Genomic DNA, 14,544 nt, shown 5'->3' with positions numbered 1-14,544 from the left:
AATGGAAAATTTATCGATTTTAGTTGAGAATTCAACTATTATGTTCTCATTACAAAACAAATTTTGGTTGAAAATTAATTTTTTTAAACTAAAAGTGTAACTATCCAGTGGAATATTCAATCATTTTACTTGAAATTTTGTATTTTTTTGGTAGAAATAAATCTTTTTGCTTGAAAATTAAATTATTCTCGATAAATATTTATTATTTAAGTTGAAGATTCATGTTTGTTTTAAGATTCAACTCTTTCAGTAGAAGATGTATAAGTTTGGTTAAAAATCAATCACCTTCGAAAACTTAACCCTTTTTTGGAAAATTAGTGTTTTGTTCGTTGATGAAAATGTACCTATTCAAATTGAATATTCCATTATTTTATTGGAAAATTCATCTCGTTGGTTTGAAATTAATGTATGAAACAAAAAATTTAACTCTAATTTTTGGTTGACAATTCTTATTTTTTAGTTGAAACTTAATTTTTTTGTTTAAAATTCAACTATTCCAGTTGAAAATTGTTCAATTAGGTTGAAAATTAATTTTTGTAACTTAAAAATAAATTATTTCATATTTTGATAAAAATTAATTTTCTCAAGTTAAAAATTCAACTATTATGTTAAAATTAAAAAAAAAATTTTGTTGACAATTAGTGTTTTTTTTTACTGAAAATGTGATTACTTCAGAGGAATATTCTACCATTTTAGTTGAAAATTCATTTCATTGGTTGAACAGTAACTTAATGCCTTCTTTGGTAGAAATTAATCTCTGAATGCAAATAAATCCTTTTGGTAAACAATTTAATTATTCTTTAACATTTTTTTAATCTTTATCACTTTGCTTAAATTTTTTGATGTGGAAACTTATTTTTTTTTACTGCAAATTGAACTATTTCATTTTTCATTGTAAAAACATTTATTTTGTTGAAAAATGGTCTGTTTAGTTAAAAATGTATTGATTTTGTAGAAAAATAATCTTTTTGTTTAAAAATCCAGGTATTTCACTTAATTGTTTCTCATTTTAGTTGAAAATTAATCTTTTTTGTTTCAAATTTAACTATTGCCGTTGAAGATTCATAATTTTAATTGAAAATTGATAAATTTGGTTTCAAAATTAGTTTTTTTAAACTAAAAATTGAACTATTCTGTTTTTCGTTCAAAATTGATTTTTTATGGGAAAATTTGTCGATTTTAGTTGAAAAATCAACTATTATGTTGAAAATTTTAAAAGCATTCTGTTGGAAAATTATTTTTTTTTAAACTAAAAGTGTAACTATCCAGATGAATATTCAAAAATTTTAGTTGAAAATTTGTCTTTTTTGGTAGAAATAAATCTTCTTGGTTGAAAATAAATCTTTTTGGTTGAAAATTCAATTATTCCACATAAATATTCATTATTTAAGTTGAGAATTTATCTGTTTGGTTTAAAATTCAACTCTTTCAGTAGAAGATGTATAATTTGAGTTAAAAATTCATCACCTTCTTTGAAAACTTGACTCTTTTTTGGAAAATTAGTGTTTTGTTCGTTGTTGAAAATGTACCTATTCAAATAAAATATTCCATTATTTTACTGGAAATTTCATATCATTGGTTGGAAATTAATGTATTAAACTAAAAATGTAACTTTAATTTTTTGTTAACAATTCTTATTTTCTAATTGAAAATTAATTTTTTTGTTTAAAATTCAACTATTCCAGTGGAAAATTTTTCATTTAGTTTGAAATATAATTGTTTAAATCTAAAAATTGAATTATTTCATATTTTGCTAAAAATTAATTGTTTTAAGTTAAAAATGTAACTATTCAGTGGAAAATTGGTCTTTTTTAGTTAAAAATTCAACTGTTATGTTAATTTTTTGGTTGAAAATTAGTTGTTTTTTTTTTTAAACTAAAAATGTGACTATTCCAGTGAAATATTCTATCATTTTTTATAAAAATTCATTTCCTTGGTTGAACGATAATTTTTAATGTGTTTTTTGGTAGAAATTAATCTTCTTGGTTGAAAATTAATCTATTTGGTCGAAAATTTAATTACTCATAATTTTAGTTGGATATTTATATTTTTGGTTTGATATCCAACTATTCCAGTAGAAGATTTATAATTTTGGTTAAAAATTAATCACTTTGTTTGAAAATGTAACTATTTTTTTGAAAATTATTATTTTTTAACTGAAAATTTCAATATTCCATTCATAGTTGAAAACTGAACTTTTTTGTTGAAAATTCACGTATTTTGTTAAATAATCGTCTTTGTTGGTAGAAAATTAATCTTGTTTGAAATTCAACTTTTTTTTGGAAATTCATCTATTCCAGTTAAAGTTTCATCGTTTTAGTTGAAAATTCATCAGTTTGATTAAAGTTTTTTATGTGGAAAAATATTATTTTTCTATTAAAAATTTAACTATCTGTTGATTGTGTCATTAATTCCAAAAAATAATCATTTTTCACGTTTTACAGGGGGAAATGGTTGAAAATAAGAAAGACTTTTTAAGCAATTATCAAATAACCTGTAATAATATATTACTCTCAACATTCTTCAATTATGTCGTTAGTTACAGAAAATAATAACTTTTTACGACTTTAAGGCGAGAGAATTATTTAAAGAAATAAAGATTTTTTACATGATTACAAATTTTTGAAGCCAGAAGATTATTTTAAAATATATAGGAAATATTAAAATGGCTCCATAAAATGAGAAATTATACTTGGAATTGCCAGGAAAAAAATCGAAACTATCAACTTTCATATGTGAATCTGATGCCATAATTGAGGTTATATCATAAATTTGGTGTTTAAAAACATGTTTCCATTTTTAAAGTTTCAGTTACATATTTGTTTTCAGTAACTCCCTATTATTTCACGCCAAGATACTTTATGTAATACAAAAACAAAATTCAGAACCAGAAACTGTACCACGGAAATTTTTCAAACAAACGTCAAAGACCGGAAATGAAACTGCTCCGACAGTCACGTGAGAGAGTAGTCTGCTCCTAAAAATCTGACAATAGAAAAGTAAGGTTAGAATTTTCATCAGACGTGCTTCCACAAGTTGGGGAGAATACGATAATTTCTCATTTGCGACAAAATTTCTATACAATTCCTTAGATTATTTTTATTTAAAAAAAAATGGATAATTATAGCGCTCCGCTTATGGACGACATAGTCCTCGAAGGAAAAAGTGAACGCAAACCAACTCCGTGAGTAGATCACATAAAAATAGAAATCATTTTCTTGAGCGTATTTGCCTTTTCGAAAGATTTGTAAAACCGTTCTTTTTTTTAATTTCAGGGTCAAAACGTTTGTGAAGCCAAAACCTAATAAAAATTCTACGAATTCTAATAATGCTACTTCCTCAAGTGCCTCAGGGAACAATTCTAAACCTTCCAGAAAACTTAAAGTTGAACTGCCAACTTTGAGACTTACTGATGATGGTGAGAAGTTACTTTATGAAACTCTAAAAGAAGTTTGCGGAGAGGTAAGTTCTAGCGTTTGCCTTTTTTTGAAATGAAAATTTTGTTTTGAATAATTTCAGCTAGATTTTCTTGCAAAAATAAAAGTATAATTTTCTTCCATGAATTTTAGGTGCGAAAGTTCTGTAGAAATTTCAGACTCATATTTTTTATTTTTGTGTTGCCTATCAAACTGGAACTTAAATTTATCCATAAAATATGTGACATTTTTAAAGACAATGAAAATTCTTCAAAATTTGTACTGTATTAATTATGACATTGAGTAAAATCTAGTTGAGAAATTTTATACCTAGTACATAATGTTTCGTAATATCGTGAAGTTGCATTGCTTTTTATTTTGCAATATCTGACCATTAGTAATAAATTTAAATGAAGTCATCAAAATGACAAATAAATAAGGTCGAACATTGAAATTTTATAGAACGGTGAAAAAAAAGTTTTTTGCAATTTTTTTAAATTTAAAATCTAGATAAAATTATAGAAGCATATGTTCCGCCAGAAATCTAGGTTTGAAGATTTGGAAACATTAGAAAAAAAAATTTTGTGTAAAAGGGGAGAAAAAACAAATTTTAGTTAAGGCCCTAAAGGACTCTGTTTTCAAGATTTGGCTCCTATGGTCTCTATATATTATAGCCCATAATGGAATTTTAAAAAAAATTTTGAAGAGATCAAAGTTCCAAGACTCAGCCATTTTGAAAAGATAGCAAAAATCAGAGCATTTTTGTAAGATGAACCTAAAAAATAATCAGGGCTGTTACACAGTCTCTTTTACAGGGTGTCCAGCGATCTTGAAAACCTGCAATTCTTCTTGAATTTTTTTTAAACCTAGAAAGCCTGGAAATCTACTTGAATTTTGCACGAGAACTTTAAATTTTTATTTTGCTTTAAAAACAGTTTTTTTTATCGAAATGTGAAAAAGCAATTTAAATAATTTAGTCGATTATGAAAATCTTGTTTAGAAGAAATCTTGCTACTAAAAAGCTTTTTAATTTATCAAGATATAATTTATCTTCTGTTCATTGTAGAATAAATAACGAGATATCAGGCCACTTTTTGTAGATTGTATTAATTATTTTATAGATTGCAATGAACAGACTGCAATATTGTTTAAAGTATACATTTTTTGTGATATTCAACGTACAATACTAAAGATTTGAAAATGATTCAAAATATTTCAAAGCTTTTATAATATTTAAAAGTATTTTGAACATTTCAAAAAGAGTATGGATTTCAAAGACCTAAAAAGGATCTGAAGGATTTGAAAAAGGCGAGTAGACAAGATTTCAAAAAGATTTTTAATATTAAAAAAAAATGTTTAGCTTTCAAAAGATTTCAAGGAGTTTTAATATTTTAAAAAGAATACTATTATATTTTTAAAATACACTATATATCAAAGATTTCAAAATATTTAAAAAAATTTTTAAATATTTTAATGATTTTAAATTAATGCAAAAGATTTGAGAAAGATTTAAAAAATATTGCAAAGAACTCATAAGGATTTAAAAAGTTTTCAAGAATTTTAAATATTTCAAACAGGGTTAATTAAAACAGATTACAAAGATTTTAAACAATTTAAAAAGGTTTCAATAAATCGAGATTTCAAAGATTTTAATGATTTCAAACGAACACAAAGGAGATCACTTCAGTCCCTTTTCTTTCAATAAATTAACTCATGGGTTAATCACTATTCAATTCAGATCTATTGAGAATGGTTAAACTGCGATACATCACTTGTTGACAAAAATCCGAACTAGAAAGAATAGGTATAATTTTAAAGATGCATTTTAATTTTTACATAAAAGTGTTTTAACGATTTTCGTCGTGGAGTTTAACGTATTTATTGGATACTAAAAATAGGTCAGAACCAAAGGTGTGTAGATGGAATTAACATGATCTAAAGAAAAAAAAAAAATATTTATCTAAAAAAAAAAACAATTATTGTTCTATTTATTGTGAATTACAAAAAATTATAAACTTAAAGGCACTTACTTTGAAGCAAAAATAAACTCCAAGTAAATTTTCATTAATTTATAGATGAAATGTTTACTATTTAAAAACTGATCTCAAAGTTAGGTTAGAATTTTTATTTAAATTCCAGTCGCAGGGTGGCCGTTGGACCGGGATATCGGGAATCTTATGAGACCGGGAAATGGCAGTGAATCTTCCACTTTAGCAAATTTTTAATTTTAGATTTTAATTGTTAGGTGTAGATTTTATTTTAAAGAATTTTAAAATGCAGTTTTAAAGAACTTAAGCCATTAAAAATGAGAAGCGTTTGAAATCGAAGATTTTCGATTAAAAAAAATATATTTTTATTTGTTGAACTATGAATATAAATTAATCATGATTTTTAAAATTGAACAGTTCTTTAAGATTTAAAAAGTAAATAATAATTAATTTTACAAGACTATTCGAAATCAACATTTACAGTTTCCAACGTTAAAATATTGAATTTTTAAATCATTAAATTTAAACAATTTAATGAAGAGAAATAAGAATTACTTAATATTTAGAAATATCTGACTGTTTATGTAAAATCAGTAATTTTAGTTAAATATTAAAAACTAAATTTTGAACGTTACATTTTAATGGTTCTATTAAAAAAAATTTGTTTAATTTGGCAGAATTAAAAAAAATTTACTTGGATTTATTTTAAAGGGTGTTTAAAAGTTCTGAAATAATTTTAAAAATAATAAAAGTTTTGTGAAAAATGTAGACAACATGCAGATATTTTAAGAATTTCAAATCAGATTTCGAAGCATTTTTAGGATTTTTTAACCATTTAAAAAATAAATAATTTAATTTTTAATTTAAGAAGTGTTCAGTTTATAAAAAAATCTAATCGTTCATTTTTTAATGTTTCTGGCTTAAAATTGCTCTAAATGATATAATTTTGAAAATTTTTTAATTTATTGATTGATTCTTTAATTTAGACTTCAGAACATTGAAAATTTTAACGTGGATTTATATTTTTAGAACTGAATCTGAATCTTTGAACTCTACAAATTATAAAAGTAAACAGTTTAATTTTGCAGTTTAACTGCATTTGGTTAAAAATTGTTCAGTTTAAAAGTGTTATTAGCTTCGATTTTATACGTGTAAATTATTGACCATTTGAATCAGATTTAAAGACAAAATTATTGAATTACAAAACTTTAAACTTCAATTTTTAAAGTTTGAAATACAAGAGTTCCACTTTGAGTGCTTTAATTTGCAGCTCAGTTTTTATTAATTCAAATGGAAAAATTATCTGGATAAAATTTGTCTTTGAATACATTAATTAAAGTTTATTTAAACTTAAATTCATTGAAACTTACACGAAATAGTGAAATAATTGTTGTTATTTTGTTTAAACCTATTTTACAATTTATTTTTTTACCGTATTAGATGGAAATATTATCTAAAACTATTTGTTTTTGATGAATATTTTGTTTTTAGTATTTAATCATTGTTTTATACTTCACAAAACTATCGTAAAAACAATTTTATGCAAAAATTAATTTACAGCTTTAAAATTGTACCTACTCTATCTAGTTCCAGTTTTCGACACCAGGTGGCGAAATGGTAGACCACCATTCCCAATACCTATTTCTGCATTTTCTTGAATTATTTTGAAATAATACAGATTATTTTTAAAGATTCTGAGAAATGTGTAATAGATTTAAAACGTTTGAAGGGATTTTTAAGATTTGAGGGTATTTTTTTATTTTATAAGACATTTTAAGAGCATTTAATTAAAAATATTTTATGGAATCTTAAAAGAGTCCAAGGAATTATTAATTAATTTAATTAGTTTGCGGGGATTTCAAAGCGTTTGGAATATTTTAGGATAATGCATTTTCTAGGATTTCGAAGATAGGGAACTATTTTATAGGACCTACGATGTTTAAGGATATTTTTTAAGATTTCACAGGATTTATAAGATTTCCGAGGAATTCAATTATTTTGAGGGATTTTAAAGCTCTCAATGTATTTTAATACATTTTCCAGGATTTCAAACAAAATCATAAAATTTCACGGGATTTTATAATATGGTAGTGGATTTTAAAGAATGTATTCACGAGAAGTGAAGCATTTTGTAGGGTATAACAAATTTGAAGAGATTTGAAATTAAGGTTTGAAATTTACCTTGAATTCGTATTTATTTATCTTGAATTATTAAAATTTTTTTTTGATATTTTTAAAGTCACTTGAATTCTTCTACATCTACTATATTTTATTTAATTCAGTAGATTAAAAAATTTAAGTTATTAAATTCGTGCTTAAGAGCAATTGATGAAATGATTTGATATATTGTAAGGTATTTTTTCAAATTTTTTGGGGCATTTTCCAGAGGTTTAAAAAGTGTCAAGGAATTTCAATAGATTTTAAGGGATTCGAAATATCTTAGGGTATTTAAAAAAAATCCTAGGCATTTACAAGGATTTTAAGATGTTTCAATCGATTTCAGAAGATAGTTTCTTTCATTTTTCTAAACTTATATCAGATTTATGCAATTTATTGCATTTTTCGTATTTTTTAATTGTTCTGAAATCACTTACTTTTGTTCTAAATCCGGTTTTATTTGTTATGAATTTCGTCGAATTCTTTTAATTTCTCCTAAATTTATCTAAATTCATTGAAATTGTATTGAAATCAATGGATCGTTTCGATTTTCAAAAACTATAATTTATTTTAATTCTTTTGAATTGTTTTGTATTCATTAGTCACTTTTTTGGTTATAAATTAGTAGGGTTTCAAAGATTTGCAATTATTTTGTCTGAAAATTTATCTGTTAGTTGAAAATTCGTCTTTTTTGGTATAAAATTCACCTTTTCCGTTAAAAATTATACTATTTGGTATTAAATTCATCTATCTTTTTAAAAATGCAATATTTTTACTTGAAAAGTAAGGAATATCAAGCGTTCTGAATTCAAATTAATATAGCACCTTGAAAAATCTCTTTTTACAAGGTGACTACTCACTTTAAAAATATCTTTTATTTCAGTATTAATATTCTAAATATGCACTGAATTTTAAGTATTTGTAGTATATGAGCCACTTAAAAATGACTTATCTTTTAATAAAGTTATTTTCAGAAATGAAAAAAAAAACTGATTTATTTTTACATATGATTAGTAATATTTTTTTTACATTTAGATATTTCCTAGAACTGAAAAAATATATTTTATAATATTCTCGTGAAATTGTGAACATATGCCGAGTCGATTAAAAAAAAAATTGAAAAACTTGAATAGCCCCGTACTATGAAAAATTACACCTGTTAAAAACCTAGATTTGTCAGGGAATTTTATTTCCAGAATTTGAGTAGACATCCTGAATAGTGTCCTAAATTACTTGAAATTGTTAAAAACAGAATTTCGAAAAATCGTTCCTTGTCCCAGTTGTCATTCTCATTTATTCAAATATGTGTTGAAATTATTTGATATAAAATTAAATGTTATGCCTGACAGGACTTCAAACTACTGGATTCGTCAGAGTTTCAAAACCAAAAAACAAACTTAGGAAGACAGTATTGGCTCGAGCGTGGAAATTTAGTAGTAAAAGGTGTGATGGATTTTTCTTCAAAAGATAATGAGCCACACACACATGAACAACTCGTTCGGCAATTTGCCACAAGCACTCTCGAGTCATATAGGTATACAATCTTCAAAATTTTACATAAAAATTCTTCGATTAAACAATTTTGAAGCACTCTTAACATGAATATTTTTTCAGTTTTCACAGTCCACATTGTGTCCAGGCTTTAACGCACACAAACGGACACGTTGGCCAGGCTCTAGAAATATTATTTTGTAAATATTTTCGAATTGAAGAACCGGAAAAAAACGGCCACCTAGAAAATATAGACGAATGCGACATGTTACAGAGGAGAACTGAAGAAAAGGAGGCGTTGGAATCAATTTATGGTGACATGTTTATCGAAAAGATAAAAAATCAGATCTGGATAGTGAAATTAAAATTAGATTATTTGCTGGATAAAAAAGCAACGGCGAAGGAACCCGATAAACCAAAAATAACCCAGAAAGAAATATGTCGACTATTTTTGAATGGAAATTGTCGATTTGGTGCCAGGTGCAGATTTTCGCATGAAAAACCGCTAAATGATAGAGCGATGAAAACGAAATCTTTGGAGGATGATCCCTACTTCATACTGGAAATTAGATTTCCTGAAGGTATTTTTCGAATTAAGAAAAAAAAACAAGATGTCTACCTGACAGGTAAACCGGGAAATGGCCAGGAATTTTGCTCATTAAAGTCTTTTTGAAAGCATGCAATCCAGCGTACACTAAAGCTCGTAAATTATTATTTATCTAAAATTTTTAATATATATTTTCTAACTTAGAGAAAAAGATTTACGTTTTTAAATAAAAACTATAATTATGAAATTATCCGAAAATATTATAATTCTGTGTTATACTTGGATTAAAAAAGTAGTATAGTGATGTATAATTCTGACTTGAACAGTTAATTTTTATGAAAAATGTTAATTTATGGTAGAAATAGGAAAGTTTTCGAATGTCCTATAATTCTGACTGAAGCAGTGAATTTTCGATACAAATTATGATTTGGAGTTGGAACAGGAATTTTTCCGAATCAATTGTATTTAATTCTGAATTGGATCAGAGAATTTTCGAAAGAAATTGTAATTCAGATCTAAAATAATGAATTTTGTTGAAAATTCGTTTTTTTTTTATTATTAAAAATTATATTTTTTTAACTGAAAATGTAACTTCTATTTTTGGTTGAAAATTGATATTTTTCATGTGAAAATTCTTTTTTTTTTATTATTGAAAACAGACTGTTTCACAGAAAAAAACGTCTTTTGACTTTAAAGTTTAATAATTTTAATACATTTTTTTCCTTCTTGAAAATTCGTCTTTTTCGTTGGAAAATTCATCATTTTAGTTGAAAACTCGTCTCTTGGGTTGGAAATTTGAATAGTTTATTGTAAATTCATTCAAAAAATTCTTTTACTGGTAATTTAATTTCGACATTTTTTGATGAAAATTTATATTTTCTGGTTGGAAATTGAACTATATTTTTAAATATTTTATTATTTTCTTGACAATTTTGGTCTTTTTTTTGTTTTCAAATTTATATCTTTCTGTAGAAATTTCATATTTTTTGGTTGATATTTATTATTATTATTTATTTATTATATCTTTTTATCTTTTTAGCTTGAAAACTCAAGTATTTGATTAAAAATTAAATTTATTTGAGAATTGATCCCTTTGTACAAAATTCAATTTTTTGAGTTGAAAATTCCAGTATTTTGTAGAAATTTCATCGTTTTCGTTTGATAATTCAACAATATGGTTACCATTTTTTATTTCAGGACTGAAAAATAATTTTTGGTTGGAAATTCAACTCTTTGTTTAAAAATTCGCCTTTTTGGTTGGAAAACTCATAATTTTAGTTCAAAATTCATTCCTAATCGAAAATTTGTTGTTAAAATTTTTTTTTTCAATTTTAATAATTTTTTTCTTACTTAAAATTTAGCTTTGCCATTATTATTTAAATATTTAAATATTATTAAAAATTCTTTTTTGTTTTAAAATTCATGTCTTTTAGTGGAAATATCATATTTCTATTTGAAGTATCAACTGTTACATTTTTTGTTAAGAAATCATCTTTTTAGGTTGAAAATTCATTATTTAGTTAAAAATGAAACTATTTTGTTTAAAATTCCATTTTTCGAATTGAAAATTCATCTCTTGGTGGGAATTTAATTTTTTTTATTTAAAAATCTTGAGTTATTTTCTGAAGGAATTGTATGGAATTGTGAAATTGGTTGAAGAATTTTTGAAAAAATGTGTATATCAAATTTTAAAAAAGTATTTTAAAAAAATTAGAATTCTGACTTGGAACAGTGGATTTTTCAAAAAATAACAATTTTTACTTCTAACGGGGATTTTCGAAAAGAACTATAATTTTAAGACGGAGCATGGAAATTTCTAAAAGAAGTATAATTCCCAGACAATTTGGAAAGTCTGTATCTATTTCTGAATTGCCTTGAATTCTTTTGAAATATTTCAGTGTATTTTTAAAGATTCTGATGAATTTTTCATAGATTTTAATCATTTGAAGGGTTTTTTAGTATCTTAGGGTATTTTTAAAACTTCTATGGCATTTTCAAGATCTTCTAGTTTGAGATATTTATGGAAATTTTAAACAATTCCAAAGAATTTTTGTATTAATTTCATTGTTTTGACATTATTTTTTGGAAATCACGCTGAATTTTGTATAATTTATCCAGGGTTCTTTTACATTCTTTAGAATTTTTTCAGTTCACTTGAATTATCATAAATTTACTTAATTCTACTAAATTTGGTGGATTTTGTTTCATTTTTTTATATTTTCATTTGATTGACTCTGAGGTCAAATTGCTAAAATTATGAAAGGATTTGAAATATTTTAGGTTGTTTTAAAAGATTCCAAGAAATTTAAAATTGTTTTCTGTAATTTAACGGGATTTCAAAGGATTTGAAATACTTTACAGAATTTCACAAGATTCCAAGGAATTTAAAATGAATTTCATTAATTTTATATTAAGGAATCTCAAGTCTTTTGACATATTTGAGGATAAAGCATTTTTAGGATTTCGGAAGATATGGGACGAATTTATAAATTTCACCGGTCTGTATAAAGTTTCCGCGGATTTAAATGATGTTAAGGGATTTTAAAAGCTAGCCATTCATTTTAATAATTTTTCAGGATTTCCGGAAATATCAAATTACATAGAATATCACAGAATATTATAATATTTTTATGAATTTCAAATAATTTATTTACAAGAAGTGAGGGATTTCGTAGAGTTTCAAAGATTTAAAAATATTGTTTAGAAATTAATTTGAAATTCGTCCTGAATTCTTATTAATTTACCCCTGAATTTGTTTAAAATTCTACATTTTCAAAGTTACTGAATTTACAGAAGTTTTTTCATATTTTTACATTGTTTTCAATTAATTTAAATTTTGTTTCGATTCAACTACAATTTTTATGAATGTTATGGACTTCTTCTCGTTTACCTTAAATTCCTCCAAATTCATTCCAATTTTACGGAAATTATGGAAAAAAATTGCCTGCAATTGGGAATGGTTGAACTGCAATATGCCACCTGGTGACAAAAATCCGAACTAGAAAGAATAGGTACGATTTTAAAGATACATTTTAATTCGTGCATAAAAGTGTTGTAATGGTTTTTTTGGGGGTTTTAAAGTATTTATTGGAATTAAAAATAATTATTTATCAGAAACCAAGAGTTTTAGATGGAATTTACTCATTATACAGTGAAGAACCACACATTTGACAGAAATATTCTTCTAAAAAAAAAACAATTATTGTTCTCTTTATTGTGATTTTCAAAAGATTATAAACTCAAATGGACTTATTTTGAAAAATAAGTAAATATAAAATAATAATAATATAGTAATTTAAAATAAATTTAAACAAAAATGAACTCACAGTACATTTTTATCAATTTATACAAGAAATATTTACTATTTAAGAATCTGATCTAAAAGTTAGATTAGAATTCGTATTTAAATTCCAATCGTCTATTATTCTACTATTATTAACTTGCGTGAAATAGTAAAATAATTGTTCGTTTTTTTAAAAACCTATTTTACAAAAATGTGTTTTTTTTTTTACTGTGAGATGGAAATGCTATCTACAACTATTTGTTTTTTATGAAGAATTGACAATTCAATGATTAAAAATTGAATAAAAATGTAGGCAAATTTTAGTTTCGACTGCTGAAAACGGAAGAAAATTGAAGAAAATCTAAATTTCAACAGATGAAAATTCAATTGTTGAAAACTGAAGAAAACTGAATTTTCAACAGATTGAATTAAAAATGGAAGAAAATTGTTCATTAAATTTACGATGGATCAAAATTCAATTGTTGAAAATTGAGGTAAATTTTAAATATAAGAAAATTGGATTTTCAACAGATAAAAAATCAATTGTTGATAAAACCCATTTTACAAAAATGTGTTTTCTTGCTATGCTTAGTTTTTTCTTCTTTCATTATAATATCAAATTAAATAACAATGATTCTTGATTCGTACAATTCGCTTTATGTTTTTTGTTTTGAAATTAATTTTTTTACTGATAAATTCAAGTATTCCATGTTTCGTTAAAAACCGATAATTTGGCTGAATTGAACTGTTTTTTATTAAAAATTAAAATATTTTTTAATTGAAATATTATGTACTACATTTTTTTCAGAATTGCTTTTTTAAAATGAAAATTTGATTACTTGGTTAAAAGATAAACTCTTTGTTAATAATTAATTTTTTGATTAAAGGTTTCTTTATTTTTACTAAAAATTCATTGTTTTGGTTGAAAACTGAGCTGTTTTGTTTAAAATTATTTTTCGCTTGACTGAAAATGAATGATTTTTTACAGAATATTTAATTATGACAGTTGGGACTTCACCTATTTTGTTGATAATCATTTTTTAAAACTCGAAATGTCATTATTTCAGTTGAATATTCCATGGCTTTGATTAAATATTCATCTCTTTAGTTGAAAATTACTTTTTCAGATGAACATTGAACCATTGAATTTTCGTTAAAAAAATTATCTTTTAAGTTGAAGTTTAATCCATGATTAAAAATTCATTTTTTCACTAAAATTTTAATCAAGCAAGTATTAGTTGAAAAATTATCTTTTCTTAGTTGAAAATTCGTTTTGTTTGTTGGTGGAAATTAATCTTCTTGGTTGAAAATTAATGTTTTTTTCTTCAAAAATTCAATTATTTCAGTTGAAGATTCATCATTTTATTTTAAAATGTAGCTATTTAAAAAAAAATAGTTTTTTTTGTTTCATTTTTTTTCAACTGAAAATGTAAGTAACTTTTCCAATCGGATATTCCATAATTTAAGTTAAAAATTTATCTCTTTGGTTGAATATTAGTTTTTTAATGAATATTTTACTATTCAATTTTCTGTTGACAATTTACCTTTTTTAGATGAAAATTCATGTATATTGTTGAGAATTCGACCTTTTTTATAGAGGTTAGCCTTCTTAGTTGAAAATTTAGCTTTTGGTTTAAAATTTAAATATTACAGTTGATGATT

The 14,544-nt window shown here is 24.2% G+C and overlaps 1 protein-coding gene across 1 annotated transcript in view; it reads left to right on the top strand.

The window, feature by feature from the left end:
• Positions 1–2,979: 2,979 nt before the first annotated feature.
• Positions 2,980–14,544, top strand: part of LOC117174392 (putative ATP-dependent RNA helicase DHX57) — a 38,922-nt gene continuing 27,357 nt past the window's right edge. Inside the window, exons 1-4 of the mRNA XM_033363481.1 lie at positions 2,980–3,184; positions 3,276–3,462; positions 8,911–9,095; positions 9,176–9,633. Of these exons, the coding sequence (XP_033219372.1) occupies positions 3,114–3,184; positions 3,276–3,462; positions 8,911–9,095; positions 9,176–9,633 (901 nt within the window). The 5' untranslated portion in view covers positions 2,980–3,113. The remainder of the gene's footprint in view (positions 3,185–3,275; positions 3,463–8,910; positions 9,096–9,175; positions 9,634–14,544) is intronic.

The sequence above is a fragment of the Belonocnema kinseyi genome, chromosome 6 (assembly GCF_010883055.1).
Source record: "Belonocnema kinseyi isolate 2016_QV_RU_SX_M_011 chromosome 6, B_treatae_v1, whole genome shotgun sequence".
Taxonomy (NCBI): domain Eukaryota; kingdom Metazoa; phylum Arthropoda; class Insecta; order Hymenoptera; family Cynipidae; genus Belonocnema; species Belonocnema kinseyi.
This window is presented reverse-complemented; position numbering and strand designations above follow the sequence as displayed.